Here is a 22850-nt window from a genome sequence, read left to right as displayed (position 1 = left end):
ACTCAGAGGGGCAGAACACTCTCTGTCACCCTGATCCCAGGCAAAAAAATCTTACTTTGTGGGGAAAGGGAGAGAAAGCAAAGCAGTCTCCCTGTGGATGAGAGGTAGACATAGCTGAAGATCCTTTGCCAGTGAGGGGAAAGTCAAAGCAAAAACCTTTGGCCCATGGGGAAGGGGAAGGATACTCTGTCTTGAGTCAAGATTCTACATGGATACCAATCAGAGGCCAAGTACCAGGGTTAGAAAGGGCAGAAAATCATCTTCTGTATAAGACTAACTACAGATATAAGGCACAGTTTGGCTGCCATGTGGAGGGGCAGGGATTCTCAGAAAGTTCCAATCTTGAGACTATAGAACACAGTCTGCCTATGGCTGTGATTGGTCATTACAACACAGACCTCCCTTTACCTTACTACAGAGGATGAGTCTATTTTGAATAATAAAGAGCAGAGTAAGAGTATTGATAGGGACAATCTCTGTGGCATAGGCGAGCAGAGGCTGTTGAAAGCTGAGTGAAGCGAGAATACTGAGGACAAAATTCTGGCAGCACAAACTCCACTCTAAGTACAGGTAATAGTGGCTAACCACTATTTGAAGAAATTTGAAGTGTGAAGTGCCCTACGATAATGATAATAACAAAACACAAATAAAGCACAAATCTTGACTGGATTATATCAACCATGCATAGTAGTAGCATAACTGAAGAAGAACATTGCCCATTTGCAGGTGTGAATTAAATTTACCTCATTCTCTACTATTCTCCATGCGATGTTTAGCATTCAATCAAAAATTACAATTTGTATAAAAAAGCAAGATACAATAACCCTTTGTCAGTAGATGAAACAACTGACAAATCTATATATGACCTAGATGTTGGAATAATCAGATAAGGACTTTAAAATAACTATAATTAACATGTTACAGCATCTAGGAGAAAATATGGACAATATGCATGATCAGATGGGGAACTTCAACACAGAGATGGAAACTATATAGAAAAGCAAATTTAAATGAAAGAAATATAAAAATATATGTGATATTAGAGCTGAATTCCTTCAGTGGGCTCATCAGCAGATTGAACCATGAGCTAGGAAATTATCAATGAAATTGAACATATGTCAAGAGAAATTATCCTAATTGAAACATGAAGGGAAAAAAACAGTGGGAAGAAAAACTAACACATGACATCTAAGAGCTGTCAAAGTCACACATGCAGTTGTAGTTCTAGAGACATAAGAATGGGGTTGAGAAATATTTAAAGAAATAATGCCCAGCATATCAAAATTTGTGGGATGCCACTAAACTTTAGAGGGAAGTTGATGGCTTTAAAATTTGAGTAGTTTTATGTCAATTAAAGAAACAATTTATAACTAAAATCCTTGCCACAAGGAAAACTCCGAAAAGATGATTTCGTTGGTAAATTTTATCAAACATTTCAGGAAGAAATCAAATCAAATCAAATCTCAAATTCTTTCAGAATATACTGAAAGGGAATATCTCTCAACTTGTAAGTCCTGTACTACTCCAACATCAAAATCAAACTACAACATTACAACAAAATAAAAATACAGACTGATGTGTCTCATCAATATAAATGCAAATACCCTTAACAAAATATTAACCAATTGAAGCCAGATAAAAAGGTTTTAAATTTTCACAAAGTATGGTTAATCCCAGTAATGCAAAAATATTTTTAAAGTTTGAAAGGAGTAATGAGAAAAACCATATGCCTATCTGTATTGATACAGAAAAGGCATTTGACAAAATTTATCACCCATCTACAATGTAAACTCCTAGCAAACGAAGAATAGAAGGAAACTTCTCCAACCTAGTAAAGGGTGACTAACTTCATGCCAAAACTACATAAACTCCAAATAACTTCTTACTCAGTTGGTAAAGGACTGTAACATTCTCCTTAAGATTACAACAACAAAAAAAGAGTCCTGTTCTTACCACTTAATAGTAAAATTCTATTGGAGATCAAGGCAAAGAAAATCCATATATCTTGGGTTACATGGTGTCTAGGATGGAAGATACTACCTGCAAAAAAGCAGTTGGGCACTTTTGGGTGTGATGGAAATATTTTATATCTTGATTTCTGTGGTGGTTACATACGCATATGCATTTTCAAAACTAGTAAAACTATATGGTTAACATGAGTGTGTTTTATTTTATGTCAATTAAACTTCTAGATAGTTAATAAATACAAGCCATAATGAAGTGGAAAGACAAGCCACTAGCTAAAAGGAAATATTTACAATACACATAATCAAATGATGAGTAAATATATAAGTAGTTCCCATGAATCTATCTGAAAAAGATAAGGTAATGTAGAAAATGGATGAGAAGTTCGACTATATATATATATCATAAAAAATGACAGTTTATCAAACTCAACACACAAAAAACAAATAATCCAGTCAAGAAATGGGCAGAAGACATGAACACACCCTTCTCCAGGGAAGACATACAAATGGCTAACAGACACATGAAAAAAGGCTCAACATCACTAGACATCAGGGAAATACAAATCAAAACCACAATGAGATACACCAGTTAGAATGGCAAAAATTAACAAGACAGGAAACTGCAAAGGTTGGTGAGGAAGTGGAGAAAGGGGAACCCTCTTACACTGTTGGTGGGAATGCAAGCTTGTACAGCCACTCTGGAAAACAGTGTGGAGGTTCTTCAAGACATTAAAGATAGAGTTACCCTATGACCCAGCAATTGCACTACTAGATCATTACCCCAAAGATACAGATGTAGTGAAAGAAGGGACCCCAACATTCATAGCAGCAATGTCCACAATTACCAAACTGTGGAAGGAGCTGAGATGTCCTTCAACAGATGAATGGATAAAGAAGATGTGGTTCATATATACAATGGAATATTACTCAGCCATCAGAAAGGATGAATACCTACCATTTGCATTGACATGGATGGTACTGGAGAGGATTATGCTAAGTGAAATAAGTCAAGCAGAGAAAGACAATTATCATACGGTTTTATTCATATGTGGAACATAAGGAAAAGCGCAGAGGACCATGGGGAAAGGGAGGGAATATTGAATGGGAAGAAATCAGAGAGGGAGACAAACCATGGGAGACTCTGGATTCTGGGAAACAAACTGAGGGTTACAGAAGGGAGGGGGTGGGGTAACTAGGTGATAGGTATTAAAGAGGGCACATGTTGGGATGAGCACTGGGTGTTATACACAAATAATGAATCATTGAGCACTACATCAAAAACTAATGATGTACTATATGCTGGCTAATTGAACATAATAATTAAAAAAATAAGTAATATTTCAGAAATAAAAAGATTGACAGTTTGATGTTTTTTTTTTTAAAAGTAAAGAATGAATTTTCATATTCAGGGAAATGAAAATTAAAACTGAAATATGATCAAAACATACACCTCTCTAGGCAAAAATTTAAGTTTGGATTGTACCACAACGTTGGTGAGAAAATGGGGCAATGGGATCTCTCTCATCTGTTATGAAATACATGTGACCCTATTAGAAAAGGGTCTATGACCCTAGGTATATACCCTAGAAAAATTCTTGATATTAGCTCAAGTATACATCAACAGTAGAAGAGATAAATACATAGAGATTCTTTGATCTAGCTGAGTACCATATAACAATGGAAACAAATCAAAACCACATGGAACAAGGTGGATAAATCTGAAAACAATAAGTGAAAGATACATGGCTCAAAAACTACATATAATTCCACTTAGGTAGATATTAAAAAGGAAACCTAAGCTCTATATTGCTAATGAATACATAGATATCCTTTGATAGTGAAATGGGAAAAGGTAAAGTGGGGAAAAGAAAAGCTACAGAACACTTTTCTCCAAAGATTACCTCTTATGTAGGGGAAAAGAGATCTAAAGTGGCACATGGGCAGATCCTATGATACTTGATACTGGCAATATTTTATTGCTAAACTTATTGTTTAATAAGAATGCCTGTTCTAATACTATTCTTTAATTTGTATATTTATTATTATGTTTTTCATGTATTATATAATTCACTGCACAAATCCCAAATAAAATGTCAGATCATGTTATTCCTTTGACGGAACCCTTCAGTGCTTTCCATCTCACTTGGAATACAAATTATGTTGGCTAGTGATTATCTTCCTTATTGAAAATCTAGTTTCACTTTTTCTTTTTTTTTTCATTCTTTAAGTCTGAGACTGTTCTATACATAATAGGTTTGACTTTTAGTAGTTTCTGCTAAGCCAGGTTCCAAATCTGCAGTTGTTTTATTTTCCTTGTGACCTGACTTTATCTCCTTCATCTCCTTGACTTCTTCTTTTGTAACCTTTAACTTGGTCCTTGTTACCTACTCATTTTATTCTATTTTCTTCTTATGATTTTTTTGGTCCTTTTCTACCTCTTCTTATATTCTGTTGTGAATGCAAATCGGTTTTGTGACATTTTTCTTCTGGATCCTATACAGTCCTCTACTTTAGTAATAGTGTTAAAAATAGTAACTCTCATAGCAATAAAATAATACTTGCACTTATTTTTACTTGAACACTTTTTACCTTCAAACCACTATGTTATATTAAACACATCCCATCCACTTTTTATTAATTTTTAAAAATATCATTATATTATATTTTATTATATTCACTATAGTGATGAATAATATGAACTCTAGGAAAGTTGAATAAAAACTTCCATAGTGGTGGAAGGCTGTCATACAGATACCTGACTTTGGAATCTCTGCTCCTAAATTCTGTCTTTACTGCCACTCTGTTTAAATTATGTTTGAATTGAACTTCTAAAAATCCAATAATAGATCTACCTGTTACTAAAAGAGCTTCAGTTCTAATAAAGCTAAATATATAAGATCCCTTTGTGCCCCCTTTATTTCTACTTGTATATGGAATTTTTAGACTCAGTCTAGAGGCTGAATACAGTTGGATTTTGGTCTCAGGGAGAGAAAACTGTGAGATAATTATTATTCTTCCTTACTTATTGAGTTACTTACACCTGAATAATAGAGATGTCATTCTTGTTATGTAGTTGGTACACTCTCTGAGTCATGAGCTAGATGGTAAAGTGTTTGGAGGTTTGTAGCTCTTTGTAGACCAAGAAGATATTTCATGAAGCCAAACCATGTTTTGAAGTATGAGTAGATTTTTCTCAATCGTCTTCCATCTAGTTTACAGTTAGTTCACCAGTTACTAGATTCTAGTATAAGTTTATCATCAGTGGTAAGATTGCTAACTTTCTCTAAAGGGCTATTTGGCATTGTAATAAAAATTTTAGAGACAGTGCTTAAGCACTTTGAATTAGAAGTTGATTCTTGCACATAGATTGAAATCTTATTTTTACATTGCTTTGCTCTGTATGTATATTATATATGTGAATATGCTGTCTTTCCAACTAGATCATCAGCAACTTCAGAGTATGGCTCTGATTTCCATTTCTCTTGATTCCAGTGAGTAAATAGTTCACTAATTTGCATTAAGTAAGCATTGAGTAATATCCTAGGGGGAAAATTCTTTCTCTTTCTTCTATTTTTAATTTCTCTGAAATATTAAAGATGAATACAGAATATAGAATGAATATAGAAAATATTCCTTACCTTTCTGGGTATTAGTGGAATAGGTGAGAGGAAGAAAATGTTCAAAGGAAAAGTTCTATGTAAACTATTTACAAAACTATGTATTTAGCAAACATAATAATCAGAATGCCCAATCTGAAATAAGTTAAGTCTAATATATGTTAAATGACAATGGCTGGGGAAATAAAATATTTGAAAATTTGCATTATCCATATTACTCAATAATATTCATGTCATATTTTTCAGCCTGCATGTTTGCTATTTTTTTAAAAAAATATGTTTAATCAAGTTTGGGAAATATTAAAAAAACATTGTTTTTCAAATTGGTACTGCTTTCAATGTTGATGAAATGCTACTTAATGCAATTTTCAAATAAATAAGAAGCACAAAATTGTGAATTGATCATATCACAGTCTGTCCTCACTTCTCAGATATTTACCAGTGATACTTCATAGGAAGAATCACATTTAAAAAGCTCATTGTTTTGGAAGAGTTCATCTGAAAAATTGCAGACTCTGTGGCCTATTTATAGGTGATGTGGGTGATGATAACTATTTGCCAGTGTTAATGGAAAGATAGTAGTTATTTGATGTTTTGCCAGCTTTTAAGTCATACTGGAAAAATTTACAAGAATCAATGGATTCTTTTAAAATGGAAATATTGGAGGCTTATGTATGAGTAAGATGATCAAACCTCTTGGAAATTAAGAATTTTACAAATTCTCAATTTTTTGTGTGTGTATGTGTGTGTGTATAAAAAGGCATTTTTGATACATGAGCAGTACAAAGACATTTCAGTAATTACAATTCATCCATAAGTAGTTTACCATAACCTCAAAAATATATTTACATATAGTCAAGAGACATAAATGATCTAGGGATGAAGTATTCATTTGCTTTGGGTGCCTGGTAAATTTCAAATTCTACATTAGAAAGAATGACTGTCACAAAGATGAAGAATCAAGCTGAAAGAAGTACTAATTATGACACTTTTATGAGACTTAAACCAATCTGTGAGTTTTTTTTTCACATTTCACGTTTTGAACTTCCAGATTTAAGCCAGGCTCAAGAAAGAAAAATGGAATTAGAATGAGAAGATTACACTTTGGAAGGGTATATGCGCTGTGTGTTTGTTATCACTGTGTCTTTGAATATTTATGTGGAATTCACATGAGTTTGTGATGAAGATATTCACATATCTTCATCAAGAAATATTATTTTCAGAATCTTTTAGTTACCTAGGTTCTTTATCTTTTCATATGTATATCAGGAGTCAATTATTTAATGGAAAAAGAAATCCTCACTTGTTTTAAAACCACTGTCTTGGGGCTACTGGTGGTGTAGTTGGTTGGCTGTCTGACTCTTGGTTTTGGCTCAGGTCGAGCCCTGTGCTGGGCTCTGTGCTCAGCTTGGAGTCTGCTTGGGATTCTCTCTCCTTTCTCTTTCTGCCCCTCCCCCCATTCTCTCTCTTTCTCAAATAAATAAATAAATCTTAAAAAACAAAACAAAACACTGTCTTACACAATTTTCTATAATCATAGGTTGTTTTATCTGTGGAAGATTAACCCTTCCCTGGAAGAATAAGCTATAAGAAATGATCTGCTTAATGGGTGACCACAACTTGGATGCCCTGTTGGTGACCAAATCTTAGTAGTCTTGGACTAAATCCATCATTTTTCCATGTCAAGCTAGCTTCTCTTCTCTTTGCTATTTTGGTGAACTGATGTCTCTATGCAGTTAGCAGCCAGGAATGTGGAGGTATTCTAGACCCTCTGTTCTTTTGTTTTACTCATAGTTTTTCACCAAATCATATAAGTTGCATATTTTTACCTATTATGAATTTGTCCCCTCCTACCCACCCCTATTGTAGAGTTTTTGTCAATACCCTCATCATCTCTTTGGGCTAATGCAATGCTCCTCTAATCACCCATCTGTCATTCTACTGCCTTGCATAATGGCTCCATGTCATCAGCTGATAAATTAGAAAATCATTAAATTGTCCATAAACTGTCCTTAAGATCCTATTATAACAGCCCCCGCTTGCCCCTTTCATCTGGTCTCTTTACAGGCCTTGAACCCTAATTGTAGCCATTCCAAATTTCATACAGTTTTCAAATCACAGCAGGCTTTTTCCTAACTGCTTCTATTCATGGTGTTTTTTGCTGAAAGTTTTCCCCACTCCCCACCTTCCTTCACCGTGCATCTTCCCTAGCTGGCATACTCATTTTTCAATATTCAGATCAAAGGGGTAAAATTGATAACTTTCTTTTGTGCCCTATATACACATAGGTCTTTCGCAGTAGCTATGACACTTTATTAACACATGTCTGTTTACTTGTCTATTTTGCCATGACACAATGAAAGCTGCTCAAGTATAGACCTTCTACTTTATTCATCTTTGTATCTTCAGAGAACTGCAAAGTTTTAGAAAAAGAGTTTATGGTTAATAGATGCTTGTGGAATTGACAGGTGAAATAACAAAAGTTAATACCTGGGTTTTCAGTAGGGATTTCAGGTGGAAGTCATATTTTTTGATTACTGTTGAGAGGCACTGTCTGGAAAGAAAAAAAAACAACTTTGTTTAAAAGTGGGTAGGAAAACTTATATTAACTTTAGCATATTTATCATAAGCTCTGTTTTGTCCATGATTCTATAGCAGACATGGTTAAAAAAGGGTTGCTATTGACACGATTTTAAAAACCATTTCAGATGAATGTTTATAAGTTTTGCGTAACTTGATAGGCTACAAACATGTTTGAAAACCTTAGAACTCCAAAAAAAGTCCATGACAAATTAACGAAACCTCTTAAAGACTGTTCATTGTATCAAACTACTCTTAATTCAAAATGTAAGTTACAAAAGGATTCATGAGCAGATAATGACAAATACTAACATCAAGAATTGTTAAATATGCAAAATCTTGAAGAGAATTGCTTTCAGAATTAATGACATATATTTATAATAGATAAGGTTGTCTTTGACATCAAACCTCTGTGTTTTTCTTTCCTGAGCTACTCTTACTGCTCCAACTTTGTCTATGCTTCGGTGGAATAGGTGTGAGATTAGTAGAGGTTCTTTTGACTTCACTTATCAAAATTGTTTTCCTAAACATTATGACTTTCCCTTCCTATTTGTCCTAAAAACTCCTGAATTGAATTGAACAAATCATACAACACAAAAACATTGCTAAAACGCACCAATATATTTTACAATAGCTGCCTTCTCAGCCTTTATTAAATCATCACTTTAGTTGCATTACATATAACAGTTCAAAAACAAAATTCACAGACTATGTAAAAAGTCAGTGGAGGTATAGGAAAAGAATAGTGAAAAATTTTGGTTATTGGAGGGAAGGTTTTTATATAAAATCTGACCCTAACACTTAAAATACCCTCAAGAATATATACCTAGTTCAGCACCTTGCTATTAAATATTATATTTATTTTATAGAAAAACTCCTAGAAACTAACGAACGTATGTGATTTGCCCAACTTCTAAAAGGAAGTCAGGAAGAGGAAAACTGAAAACAAAGCTCCTGCCATCTAGTGTTTGATCTTTTAATGACACCATAAAGTAGTCTGAGGAGCGCAGGCAGAATAGCAATAGCCTTGTATTTCAGAAAGCAAAGTCTTGGAGGTCACCAAGATGGCAAAGTAGGAGATCGCAGCCTCTGTCTTCCCACAGTTAGACAACTACCCATGAACAAGAACAGCTCTGGGAGAGTTTAGGAATCCTTCTAAGAAACTTCCACAACACTGTAGAACAACAACAACTAGAAAAACCTGAAAATAACCACACAAAAAAGGAAGAGCAGGCAGTTTCATTTTGCCTGCCTCATCCCATCCTGCAGGCCTGCATTGCTCACTGCCAAGAGGGAAACACTCCCGCTGGGAAAGGGAGAGTGGTGAGCCAGCAGCCAGCCTTTTGGGCCACTACAAGAAGGACCTGCATTGGTTTTACTCCACGCAGAGACCGCAAAGCTGAGATGCATAAAGACAGCTAGGAACAAGGAAGAAGGGCTGGGGCTACCAGTATCAGTCACACGGTGGGAGTTACTATGGTTCCCAGTGACCTGCTCTGCAGAGGGCCCCAGTAGTTTTTACCACTGAAGAAACCAACCAACATAGCAACTGCAGATTTGCAGTTGCAAATTGCAACCTCCCCTGCAAATTTCACTGTTTCCCCCAACACACAGGTATTCACATTCACAAACAGCAGCTGCTTGAGTCCCTCTCCACTCCCTTCGTCACCCCACTGCCATCCCAGGGCTCACCTGTAGCTGGTTCCCAAGCTGTGCACCTGCAAGCCCTTGGCCTGAATTCTGTACTGGCCTTCACTGCTATGCATATGTCTTAGGGAGACACTGCAGTCACAGGAATGCACACCGACAGCCAGGGTCCCCACAGCTATTGGTGGGCCTGGTCCTGGTCCTGTTTCCTGTCATTGACTCACACAGTTGGGCTTGCTTGCAGCCAGCCCCTCCAGCTGTGTACCTGCATCTAACCAGCCTGACTCCCATAACAGCCTCCACTGCTGTGCACATGACCAAGGTCTGCAGCCACAGGAGTGCATGCCAGCAGCCAGGGTCCTCACAGTGCCAATGCACCTACAGTTAGTCCTAGTCCTTGCTGCCAGCCTTGCCCTCCCCCACTATATGTATGTCTGCAACCAGCCCCTGCCACTACACAGGCACCTGTAGCTGGCCCCTGCAACTGTGTGTATGCATAACACCAGCTCTAGCAACAACCACTTCCTGTCCTGGTCCCTAGGTACTAGACCTGGAGGCACCACTGAAGATACCAACAGCACGTGCAGCCATTTCAAGGACCCTAGCACTTCAAAGGACCACAGAGTTAATGTTGTGGGCCCCAGTGGCCTGACCTGAGGAGACATCACACTCACCAGATCTGGGTCTTCCACATGACTCTGCACTTGGTGCCCTGCACCACTAGACTGTGGGTCATAGCATGCTCCATTGTGCCTCACCTACAGGTGAAGGTCCTTTACTGAGATCAGCCCATAAAGTCTGGAAGATGTGACTCCTTCTTCCTGTGCACAGACACCTATGCAAGGCTCCAGGGATCGCAAAGAGTCAGGGAAATATGACTCTACCAAAGGAACACAGTAAACTTATAGCAACTGACCTCAAAGAAATGAAGATACATGAATGGCCTGACAAAAATTTAAAACAATTGTTCTAAAGATACTCAGAAATATAAGAGAAGACAGAGAGACAATTTAATGAAATCAGCAACACAATATAAGTACAAAATGAGAACTTCACCGAAGGTATAGAAAAGATAAAAAAGAACCAGAAGTTTTGGAGCTAAGGAATACAGTGTTGAACTGAAGAATTCAATAAAGAGCTTCGGCAGAAGGGACCAAGCAGAAGAAAAAATCAGTAAGCTCAAAGACAAATTATTTGAAATTACTTAAGCAGAGGAACAAAAAGAAAAAAAAAAGGAATTAAGAAGGCCTATGGAATTCATGGGACACCATAAAAAGAAACGATATACATGTCACTAGAGTCCCAGAAGGAGAAGAGAGTGAGCAGAAAGTTTATTTGAAGATAATGGCTTTTGAACTTCCCAAACCTGGGGAGAGATTTGGACATCCAAGTTCATTTAATAATAGTTTATCTCACAATTTCAGTCCAAAATGATTTCTCCAAGACACATAACAATAATAAAACTGTCTAAAAGCAAAAACAAAGAGAGAATTTCAAAGGTAGCAAGAGAGAATCCTCTTAAAAGAGAACCACCATAAAGCTATCAGTGGATTTGTCAGCAGAAATCCTACAGTCTAGGAGAGAGTAGGATGATAAATTTAAGTTGCTGAAAGAAAAAACGAAAACAAAAATAACCCCTGCCACCCAAGAATACTTTACCTAGCAAAACTGTCCTTCAGAAATGAAGGTGAGATAAAGACTTTCACAAACAAAGGCAAAGGGAATTCTTTGCCTTAAGACCTGCCTTGGAAGAAATGCTAGTTCTTCGAGCTGAAATGAAAAGATACTAATTAGTAACAGGAAAACATGAAAATATGCAATACACCTTTCTGGAAAGGTAAGTATATAGTTGGATTCACAATACTGTAATAGTGATGTGTCAATCACTTAACTCTAGTATAGAGGTTAAAGGGAAAAAGTATTAAAAATAGTGATAGCTGTAATAATTGTCAATGGATATATGATATAAAGAGATATAAATTCTGACATCAAAAGCATAAGATTTTGGGGCAGAGTAAAAAGTAGAGTTTTTATGCAAATAAGGTTAAATTGTTATCAACTTAAAAGAATTTTATATCTGTAACATATTTCAAGTAAATCTCAAAGTAAACACAAAACAAAAACCTATCACGGATACTCAAAAGGTAAAGAGAAGGGAATCAAACTATACTTCTATGGCAAATCAGCAATTCAGGAAGAAAGGCAGGAAGGGTGGGAGGGAGGGAGGAAGGAAGGAAGGAAGGAAGGAAGGACAAAACAGCCAGAAAACAATTAAGAAGATGTCAATTTTAAGTCATTATCTATCAGTAATTACTTTAAGTTGTAAAGTTTTCCCTCTCCCTCTGCCCCTCCCTCCTGCTCATGCTGTCTCTGTTTCTGTCTCTCTCAGATAAATAAATAAAATCTTAAAAAAAAAAAAAAGGTGTGGGGTGCCTGGGCAGAAGCATCTGCCTTCTGCTCAGGTCATGGTCCCAGGGTCCCGGGATTGAGCCCCGCATCCGGCTCCCTGCTCCCTGCTCTGCGGGAGCCCTGCTTCTCCCTCTCCCACTCCCCCTGCTTGTGTTCCCTCTCTCGCTGTGTCTCTCTCTGTCAAATAAATAAATAAAATCTTTAAAAAAAATAAATAAATGTAAAATTTTTCAGTCAAAAGGCAAAGAGTGGTTGAGTGAATAAAGGCACAACTATATACTGCCTGCAAGAGACTCCCTTCAGCTTCAAGGACACACACATTCACAGTGAAGGGATAGAAAAAGGTACTTCATGCATATAGAGACCTAAAATGAGTAGAGGTAGCTATACTTATATTACACAAAATAGGCTTTAATTTAAAAGCTGTTATAAGGGGCACCTGGGTGACTCAGTCATTTGTCTGTGTTCAGCTCAGGTCATGAGCCCAGGATCCTGGGATCAAGACTTGAATCTGGCTCCCTGCTCAGTGGGGAGTCAGCTTGTCTCTCTCCCTCTGCCCCTCCCCCCACTTCTCTCTCTCTCTCTCTCTCTCTCTCTCTCAAATAAATAAATAAAATCTTTAAAAAAAAGCTGCTAAAAGAAACAAAGAAGGAGCAAAAGGACTACTATGACAATTATATACCAAAAAATTGGACAACCTAGAATACTGGATAAATTCCTAGAAAATACTACCTACCAAGACTGAATCAGAAAGAAATAGAAAATCTGAATCGACCAATAAGAAGATTAAATTGGTAATCAAAAACCTCCCAACAAAGAAAAATTCAGGGGCAAATGGCTTCATTGATAAATCCTACCAAATTTTTAAAGACAAATTAATGTCAGTTCTTCTCAAACCCTTCCAAAAACTTGAAGAGGTGGGGACACTCCCAAACTCATTATATGAAGCCAGAATTACCCTGATGCCAGAGCCAGAGAAGGACACTACAAGAAAAGAAAACTATAGGCCAATATCCCTGATGATTATAGATGCAAATTTTCCCAACAAAATACTTGCAAACCAAATTCAACAGCACATTAAAAGGATTATATACACCATGACCGAGAAAATTTACCCCTGGGATGCAAGGATGATTTAACTACACAAATCAATAAATGTGATAAAGCATATTAATAAAATGAAAGACAGAAATCATTGATTATCTCAATAGAAGCAGAAAAAGCATTTGGAAAAATGTAACATCTCATAAAAACTTTCAACAAATTGGGTATGGAAAAACATATCTCAACATAATAGACTTCATGTATGACAACCTAGAGCTATCATCATACCAGTGGTAACATGTTGGAAGTACTTCCTCTAAAATCAGGAACAAAATAAGGGTTCCCACACTCACCATTCCTATTCAACATTGTACTAGAAGTTTTAGAGTAATCAGAGAAGAAAATGAAATAAAAGGCATTCAGACTGGAAAGGAGAAGTAAAATTGTGTCTGTTTGATGATGATACAATCTTGTATGTAGAAAATCCTGAAGACTCCACCAAAATACTCAGAACTAATAAATGAATTCTGCAAAGTCTCAGGATGCAAGATAAATATATACAAATCAGTTCGGTTTCTATACACTGACAATGAAAGTTTTGGAAACTTAAGAAAAAAATCCCACTTACAAAGGCATAAAAAAATACTTAGGAATAAATTAAACCAAAGAAGTGGAAGATCTATACACTGAAAACTATAACACACTGTTTCTCTGTGTCCCAGGCAGCAGCTGTCTACATGTAAGTCACAACCCTCCACTAAACTCATTCAAAACAATCCTTTGTCTCCCAAAGATTTCTCTCTTTTTAAAGAATTTGTCAGATTTGATGTCTCTCTCTACAGTTTTTTTTGATAAATTTATTTTGGAATAAGGAAACTACAGCCTTTATTAATTTGTCATTTTGATGGGAGCCTATCCCTGATCCATGTAATTAGCTATAAAATAAAAATTTGGGTTAGATTATATTGAAAGTCTTCCCTAGTCCTACCCATTCTGTGATTTTTATTGTTGAGGACGAATATTTTGGGGGAAATAAAGACAGGCACATATGGAAAGACACAGTAGTTTAATAAAAAAAAATATGGTCCTTGTAAATTTCAGACAGTTGGTCTTTGCAAGTTTCAGGCCGACCTAATTTTGGTCCTACCAAGAATGAACTGAGTGGCCTTAGGCAAGGTATTTAATCTTCTAGAACTTTAGTTTCTTTGATTCTGAAGTAAATTCTGTGTCTTATCACAGGGTTGTAGGAAAAATTAGATGAGATAATGTATGCCAAATGTACAATAACTCCGCTAAAGTGATTGATAGCTATTATGAATAGTCACTAAAAACAATTTTAACTCGTATTTTTATACTGGGGTTTGCTTCAGAGATTAATGATATATACGTCCTATACCTCAATTTTTGCTCATTCAGCTCAGAACAACTTTAATTCCAGATAAACCCATAGTGTAGCACCGATATCTTCTCCCAGTTTAGCTTCTTGATGGATCTATTTTTCAAATAATACACGTATACATTTAGATATCAGAATCAATTAGGATATGTTCATTTATTGTCATTTGAGTTTTCCAATTTGAATTCACACTCCTCTGTTTATGATATACCAATTATTTTTATGGAGTTCAAGAAGGAAATTTAAAGCAGGAGGTTTTGACTTTCAAAGTTTGGAAATTCAGTTATACAAAGAGCTTAGTGACACATGCACACTCAAATTCACAAAATGAATGAGAAAAAAAAATCCTTGAAAACGTAATAACTGGTAGCAGAGAGATTTTAAAATGAATGTTAGATTGTTCTGGAAGGTGTTAGCAGCTCTTCAAATGTATCTGAATAGCTGTGAAGAATAGATAATTATTAACAAAATTTGCCAAAGGGAGGTATCTATTAAAAGTACAGTAGCTTCCACGGTACTAGTGAAAGGACAGTTTTTACAATCAACTGAAAAATATTGTGATTTGGCACTTGGGAACTCAGTCAGAAACTAGTCTTGGAACAAAATAAAATATCTTACCTGGATACTTTCCAAATATGCATAAATTCTAGAAGTTGGTTCAGATAAAACTGACTGTGGTCATCTTCATGCTGTAGACAGCAGAATATATTAATATTTATAGAGTGAATAGACATGAGTACCAGATAAAAATAGGTCTGTAACTTCCTGCTGTCATTTTATTCACCTCTTTTGATAACCCTCATTCATCATTTTAATACTTTGTTTTAAAGACTTTACAACACTCTTCTTAACTCTGTAAGCACTCTTTTCAAAAAGTGAATCAGAAAACTGGGCTTTGGTTGAGGGTAAACCTCAAGGACAATTTGAAAAACATCCTGGAAGCACCAAGGTCAAACATTAAGTTCTCCTAACAGGAAGGCAGTTTGGCAGACACTAGTTCTCTCACATACATGCACAGTTTCTTTGCATTTAGGCTGTGGATGCCATGGCAGTATGAGACTTGACAGCTTGCCAGATCGGCTGGCAGACTCAGAATGAACTCCATTTTTCAACTTTACCACATCTTGCCTCCCAAATATTAGTGTAAGAGGAGTTATCAGGAGGCATGTGTTTTCTCTCAAGATGAGCAGAAACTACTCATCATAAAATATCAGTCCTGCGGTCCATATGCATAAACACACAAACACACACGCATACACACACACACACACACACACACACACACACACACACACCCAATAACTCCTCGATTAGCTCTTCTGCAACAGGCACTCATGAAAATCCTATGCAAGTCTGCAAGGGAGAATGCAATATACTCCCTCATAATGGCACTATTTCACTATGCACAGCTGTTAAGTTTGAGAGCTGAGCGAGTCCCTAAATGCCTGGAGTACATGTAATCTTGTATGTTAATATACTATCTATTCTTAAAACTGCCTATTAGAACTCCTGACAGAGAACATCAGAAGGAAAACCTTATATGGCCTAAGGTCAAAGGTATATTAATATTTTTATTGGGTGGTTTTGTGAGGAAGAGTAAGGAAACTGTTACATGGAGAAAATAAGGCCATCCCTATAATACAATACTTTGAATGCATGCTATAAAAAAGAAACACTTTCAGAAGAAGAAAAGAAACCTCTTTCTGAAGTTAAAACCAAAGCAAGCATATAAATAATGACTTATTTGCATCTTTCTATATAGCATAATCATATTCATTTTAAAACCACTTTCCTTGGCTTCCAGAGATGCTTTTGGGGGAGAAATTGGCCTTTGTCATATTGTCACTTACAAGAAAATTATTTTTATTTAAAGGAGCTCAAAAGTCTGGAGAACAGATTTGAGCATTTGTCCATGGACTATATTGTACACTTTACTTTTCTCCAAAGCTGAAGACCATCCATCCTTTCATCTTAAGGAGAAAGTTAAGATGTCTTTTTCATACAAAAATCTACTGCTGTATGTGTTCTGTGAATGTTTCCTTGAGCTAGAATGAAATCTTGATTTTATGATTAATATCAACAATGTTGGCAATACTTATCAAATTTGAGAGAGATAAAGAGAGAACAATTTTTTTATAAAAGACTCAGTTACACATCTAATCAGGATGGGGATTGTAAAATTTTGAAATCTAGAAAGATTTCTAAGGGCTGTCAACGTATTTTATGAATAATCTCATGGAACAAGAATTAAATTACCATATTTCAGTATAACACAAGCAAATTTAAAATAGGAAAGACATCTGAGATGAATTGAGCTTTGCAATATGCTTGTAGAATTAGAGAACTCTAAAGTATCTACTGTAAGGCAATGGTGTCGATAAATTTAATGGAATGATAATCATTATGTTCCTAGTATTATATAGAAAGAATATCATAAGCCATTTTATGTTATTTTACTGGAAAGAAAATATAATTGTTTATAAATGTTTTTATACAGCAAAAATTATGAAAATCATAGATCATTTTGACACCACATTAAACAATAGAATCAAGAGAGGAGACCATTCAGTATCTCCTTACTGTATAGAGTTTTTAATAGTAAAAGGCTAAAATACCATCTAGTCTAACACCCTAAGTTTATTACATCAATAACTGATACTTATGTAGTCCTGATTAGGCACAGGCACTGATTTAAGCTCTTCATTTACATTTCTCAATTAAGTTCTAATAATAACCATATTAGGTATGTATTATTATTCACATTTTTTAAACCAGAAAACTAGGGTGAATATAAACATTTGTCCAAGAGCAGACATTTGAATTTGGCAGTATGAATCCAGAATCTGTTTTTAAACAAGTTGCCAAATCAGTAAATTTAACACTCTTTATTTTTTAAGTTGAAAACTAGATCTATATGCTCTAGGATTTATACATAAAAATAATCACCACAGCTAGTCCTTCATATTCATCTGTATCAGGTTTTCTTACTCTAGGCTTTAGAAGCAGTTATCTTTTCTTTCAAAGCACATATCTCTATCAGACTTTTTAAAAAAATTATTTTACTTTAGAGAGAGAGAGAATGCATGTGAACATGTGCACGAGTGGAGGAAGGGGCAGAGGGAGGGAATCTTCAAACAGACCCCCTGCTGAGGGTAGAGCCCTTTGTGGAGCTTGATCCAATGACCCATGAGATCATGACCTGAGCCAAAACCAACAGTTGGATACTCAACTGACTGAGCCACCCAGATGACCCTAAGTCTATCAGACTTTTAAATGCATATTTGTTTATTGCATGTCTTCTTCACTAGGATGAGAATTCTGCATTCTAGAATAAGTAATGAGATGTCTTGTTTGGCTCTGTATTTCCAGTGTTTAGAAGAGTGCCTGGTATATGGTAGGTGCTCAATTACCATTTGTTCAATGAACAAATAAGTATCAATCTGCGTATATATGTTTTCGTTCATAATTCTGAATTTTAAGTAGGTTCACTATTCTATTCCTTCACATATGAGATCCTCAAAGGCAAGTACTAAATATGGCATGTAAAAAGTATTTAAGAAATATTTATTGAATTAATTATTTTCAGATTATATATGTAATGTACTTAGCATGATATCTGAAAGTAATCCTCATAGATTTTAATAAAATGTAATATCTTCTCTTTGGAATATGATGCTAAAGAAAAAATCCTTCAAGAACCAGGATTTTAGGAGATGGAAACATGGAATGCCTTTCTAATAGTCTATATGGAGGCCACCACTACCCTTTAACTGAGAGTCAGAGCTGGCTGAATGAGGCTGGGATTTTGTTGATTTTGTTCAGTACTCTAACTAACATTAGAGTAGGGCCTAGTACACAGCAGTTACATAGTTAATAGTTTGAGTGAATAGAGAATATATAAACATCTGTGTCATCAAGGGTGTTAGCTATTTTTAAATAACAGTGTTAGTGCTAGGAAAAGTTGTGGATGAGAAAAAGCATTTATACTCTTTACCTGTAAACTGTTGAATTAGAGATGGTGATATTCACTGTAGGAAGTAAAGTTTGTGAGTTGAAGCATAAAAAAGGCAGCCATGTAACTTACTTCCTGCTATGATCCAAATGACACATTGAAAAGCAGGCATTTCTAGTGACAGTTATACACTTTACACCCAGAAATGATTATATGCTTGTCCCAACAACATATGACAACACCCCAAAGATACTTATTGTCTGGCATTATGATATAGTGAGCTCTGTCACCAGACTAGCTTTGCTCAAATCCCATCTCCCTTATTTACTAGCTGTGAGACTTTGGGCCATTCAGTTACTCTTTTGAATTTTCAGTACTTTTATTTAAAAAAGGAAAATAATAGTAATTATCCCTTTTTTTTTTGCTCTTGAGCTGTTGTGAGTTAATACATGTAAATACCTATGATGTCCCAGACTTTGGGGTAAGTGGAATAGCTGTGGAAAACAAAACAAGGGGCGCCTGGGTGGCTCAGTCGGCTAAATGTCTGACTCGATTTCGGCTCGGGTCATGATCTCAGGGTCTTGAGATCAAGCCCCAGGTCAGGCTCAGTGTTGGGAGTGGAGCCTGTTTAAGATTCTCTCTCTTCCTCTCTCTTTGCCCCTCCCCCACTCTCTCTCTAAAATAGCAAACAAAAAGAATATATATATATATGGCTAGAATTTTTACCAGCTGTGCTGAAAGTCACATCTAAACCTTTTGCGTTCAGTCACCTCTAAATCTTAAGTGTACTTGTCATATAACTTGATAGCATAAAGTATGGGCTATGGAGACTGACTGGGTTCAAACCCAAGCTCCTCTGCTTGCTTACTAGTCCCATGAATATGATCTGGGGAAAGTTATGGAGCTCCCTGTGATTCACTTTCGTTATTTTTAATAGTATTTGCTGCATAGAATTATTGTGAAGTTTAAATATAATAGAAATGTGAATTCCCAGACATAAAATATATGTCAGTACACATTGTATCCGAGTAGTGGTGTTAAATGGATTTAAGTATAAACCTTAGTTTACATGAAACTGAAATGTTAGTGATTTGTGAATTACTCCCAATGAGATGTTATTTTTTAGCAACATGAAAGTTCTCAAGGAGAACAGAAATTCTAATCATACATTTTCTCATCTTCCCCCATGTTGAAATGAAACATGATGATTTCAGCTTTTTCAAAACATTGAGGACAATTTGAAGACTCTTAGGATATATTAATTTTAAGAGTATTAGTTGTACTTTATAATGTTTCTCTGTGGAGATTTCAGATGCATAGCTCTGGAGCTGTCAACACTGGCTGAGTTGAGTACCAGTTCCAAAAGATTTTTCTAAACAACTCTCTTTTGGCCTCGTTATGTTATATTCCACATAGATATATTGCAACCTAATGCACTACCTAACACTTTTTATGATGAAACACCTCAAACTAGAAAAAAAAGAAAAAGAGTCATGCACTGGAAATCTGTTATCTGATGTAAATGACAGGGTGAATGGGATTTTTGCTTAAAGCAGGTAATTGGAAGCTTCTACAGATAAAGCTGCCAAAATATCAAAGTTCATTGCATACTGTGCAATTTGGGTTTGAAATAACTCAAGACATCACATAGGGAATAAAATTCATATCTAACAGCATGAAATTGTGTCATTAAAGCAGAGTAATCCCTTTTGAGGTAGTTTTATTATATATATTATGAATATTAATCTGTCTGATTTAAATTATGTCGATACCGACATAAACAGTCTTCAGATAGAATGAGAGGTGTGTTATTTTTCTTTCTTCAGTGGTTTCCCCTTCACATTTTTTATTCTGTTCACTTCCTAGTGGCTTCATGGATAGTATGAATGTAATAACTTTAATAAGTTTCTCATAAATGATTTTTCCAAGAGGCCAATTGATTTGCTATTATACTAAGGTTGCAGTAATGTGTTCATGTAATTGCTTCAGTCCAAATTGTTAACAGGCATTTAGATAAATATTTCATTATGTTTCAGTAAATATACTCAAATGAACATGTATTCATTAAGCTATGTAATTCCAAATTGGCAACAATCCATAAAGATAGGAATATTGTCCTTAAAATGATCAGCTTGAAAATTGAGACTAATGCTAAGAAAATCTTACCTTGCGACATAACTTTCCTGGAACTTTCCCATTTTTCTGCAGATTGAGTTGAATAACAGATTTATCTTTCTGAAATATTTTGTGGCTCCCCAAAGAAAAATCACTAAAGGAGAAAAAAAATGAATACAGTCATTTCCTCCCATAAAACCCCCAAGTGTATGTTTTCCTCTCTCAGTTTCTTTTCTTTTCTTTTGGAACTTAGTCTGGTAAAAGTTTTATATAAAGCCTTAGTTTTATACATTTATTTAAAAATATATCCTCATATTCATTTTTAAATGACAATTTAAAATATTAGTTATTAAGCTATTACAATTATTTTTAAAGTATACCAAGTTAGAAAATGATTAGATACCTTTAGAATGGACATAAATTATAATAAAGAATATTTTACATATTCAGAGTTAGTTTTATCTGGCCATCTCAAAGCTGAGGACAACATGCTTCTGGGAGGTCTAACTGGTGCCACAAAGTATATGTTGAGACCATGTGGAGCAGTGAGGTAGAAATGTCATAGGCTTTAGAGACAGATATACTAGCTCCATGATAAGCAGGCCATTTAAACTATCTGAAACTCAATATATATTTTTAGAATTGATATTATTAATATCTACATCAAAGGGTTGATGAGCGAATTAAACAGAAAAAATATCCCTACATATTTCAGAAATTTCTAATGGCATAATTTTTCTTTCTTTCTTCCTCCATCCCTCCCTCCTTTCTTTCTTTCCTTTCCTTTCCTTCCTTCTTCCTTCCTTCCTTCCTTCCTTCTCTCCCTCTGTAAGACTCTTTAAAAAGGATGAATTTGTTAATGTACTTTGTTTAAGGATCTTAGTTAAATATATGAAGGGTTTCAGAAGAGAAAAAAACCTTATATGTTAAAACATCTGAGACCCTTAAGGTGATATATTCATTTATCTGGAAAATTCACCTAATATTTTGGACCACTTATTTTCAACAATGGCAGAAAAATAAAGCATTACTCTGTGATAGCTACTAAATTTTCTGTAAATGTTCTTATTTTGACAATTGCTATTTTTTTTAAGAAAACTCAACACCTATCCCCTTGTCAAAATGGTGAATGTTAGTATTCACAACGTGTGTTCTACATCCTCTGTCCCTTCCTCCTATTCGATTCCTGTCTCAGTGCTCTCCACGAGCTCTGGATTGCTCCTTGAGTTCTTTCTGTTGCTCGGCTAAACATAAAGCATGGCACGTGTATTCCTTGAGCTCCTGTTTTCCTCATCACCCAAGTTCTGCTCCAAAGGCATTCTCCATATTCTCACATGGATTCAGGTTCCTCTCCTTTCACACCCAACCCTAAATCCTCTTTCCATGCTTAGAGTCCCGTTTTCCTATTCCTATTCGGGGAACCAGCTTAAGAGTAGTGACCCACCTTGCTATCAAAATTTCCTTTCCTCAGTGTGTTGAAGTCTGGACAATGGACCCCAGTCTAGTGACTTCAGTCTTGGATATCATTACTACTTTCTTGAACTAACTTTTTACTTCACCCACCTGTATGTATGCCCCTTACTAGGGCTTCCAGATAAAATAGAAGATGGCCGATAAATATGAATTTCAGATAATAGTGAATAATTTTTTTTAGTATGGGTATGTGTCATGTAATATTTTATATGTAATTTAAAAATTTGGGGTTTTTATGAAATTCAAATTTAACTGGACAGCCTATATATTTTCATTTACTAAATCTGCCAATTCTACCCCTTTCTAAAAGTAGGATCTAATTCTTCCCTTATCTTTGCCCCACTGTCTGTATGGATGTGTGTGTGTATGTGTGTATGGCAAGATCTGAGTAATTATCAGATTTTGGGTAATTATCAGATTTTGCAAGTCTCTTTTTTCCCCTATAACTCATCTCTCCATTTTTTTAAACTTACTTTATAGGAATGTAGTCTCATGGAAAACATTTGAATTGTAGTAAACTGTAAAAAATAAAACAGGTAAGAAAAATTCTCCTCTTTCTCTTTTCCAGAATAACAGTTTCTTGGAGTTTATGGCACTTCTTTCGTAAGTCAAAATAAGTAGCCAATTACATATATATTTCTGTTAAAAAT

General features: G+C 35.4%; 1 protein-coding gene across 1 annotated transcript in view; it reads right to left on the bottom strand.

Moving 5' to 3' along the window:
- Positions 1-22850, bottom strand: part of PIK3C2G (phosphatidylinositol-4-phosphate 3-kinase catalytic subunit type 2 gamma) — a 344412-nt gene that overhangs the window by 291583 nt on the left and 29979 nt on the right. The window contains 3 exon segments of the mRNA XM_088025563.1: positions 8075-8138; positions 15279-15349; positions 20779-20881. Coding sequence (XP_087881689.1) covers positions 8075-8138; positions 15279-15349; positions 20779-20881 — 238 coding nt within the window.

This window comes from Eumetopias jubatus, unplaced genomic scaffold, assembly GCF_037043125.1.
Source record: "Eumetopias jubatus isolate StellerSeaLion01/CBP00866 unplaced genomic scaffold, mEumJub1_p1.0 scaffold_8, whole genome shotgun sequence".
In the NCBI taxonomy this organism is placed as follows: Eukaryota; Metazoa; Chordata; class Mammalia; order Carnivora; family Otariidae; genus Eumetopias; species Eumetopias jubatus.
Note: the sequence above shows the minus strand (reverse complement) of the source record. Positions and strands in the feature narration are given on the sequence as shown.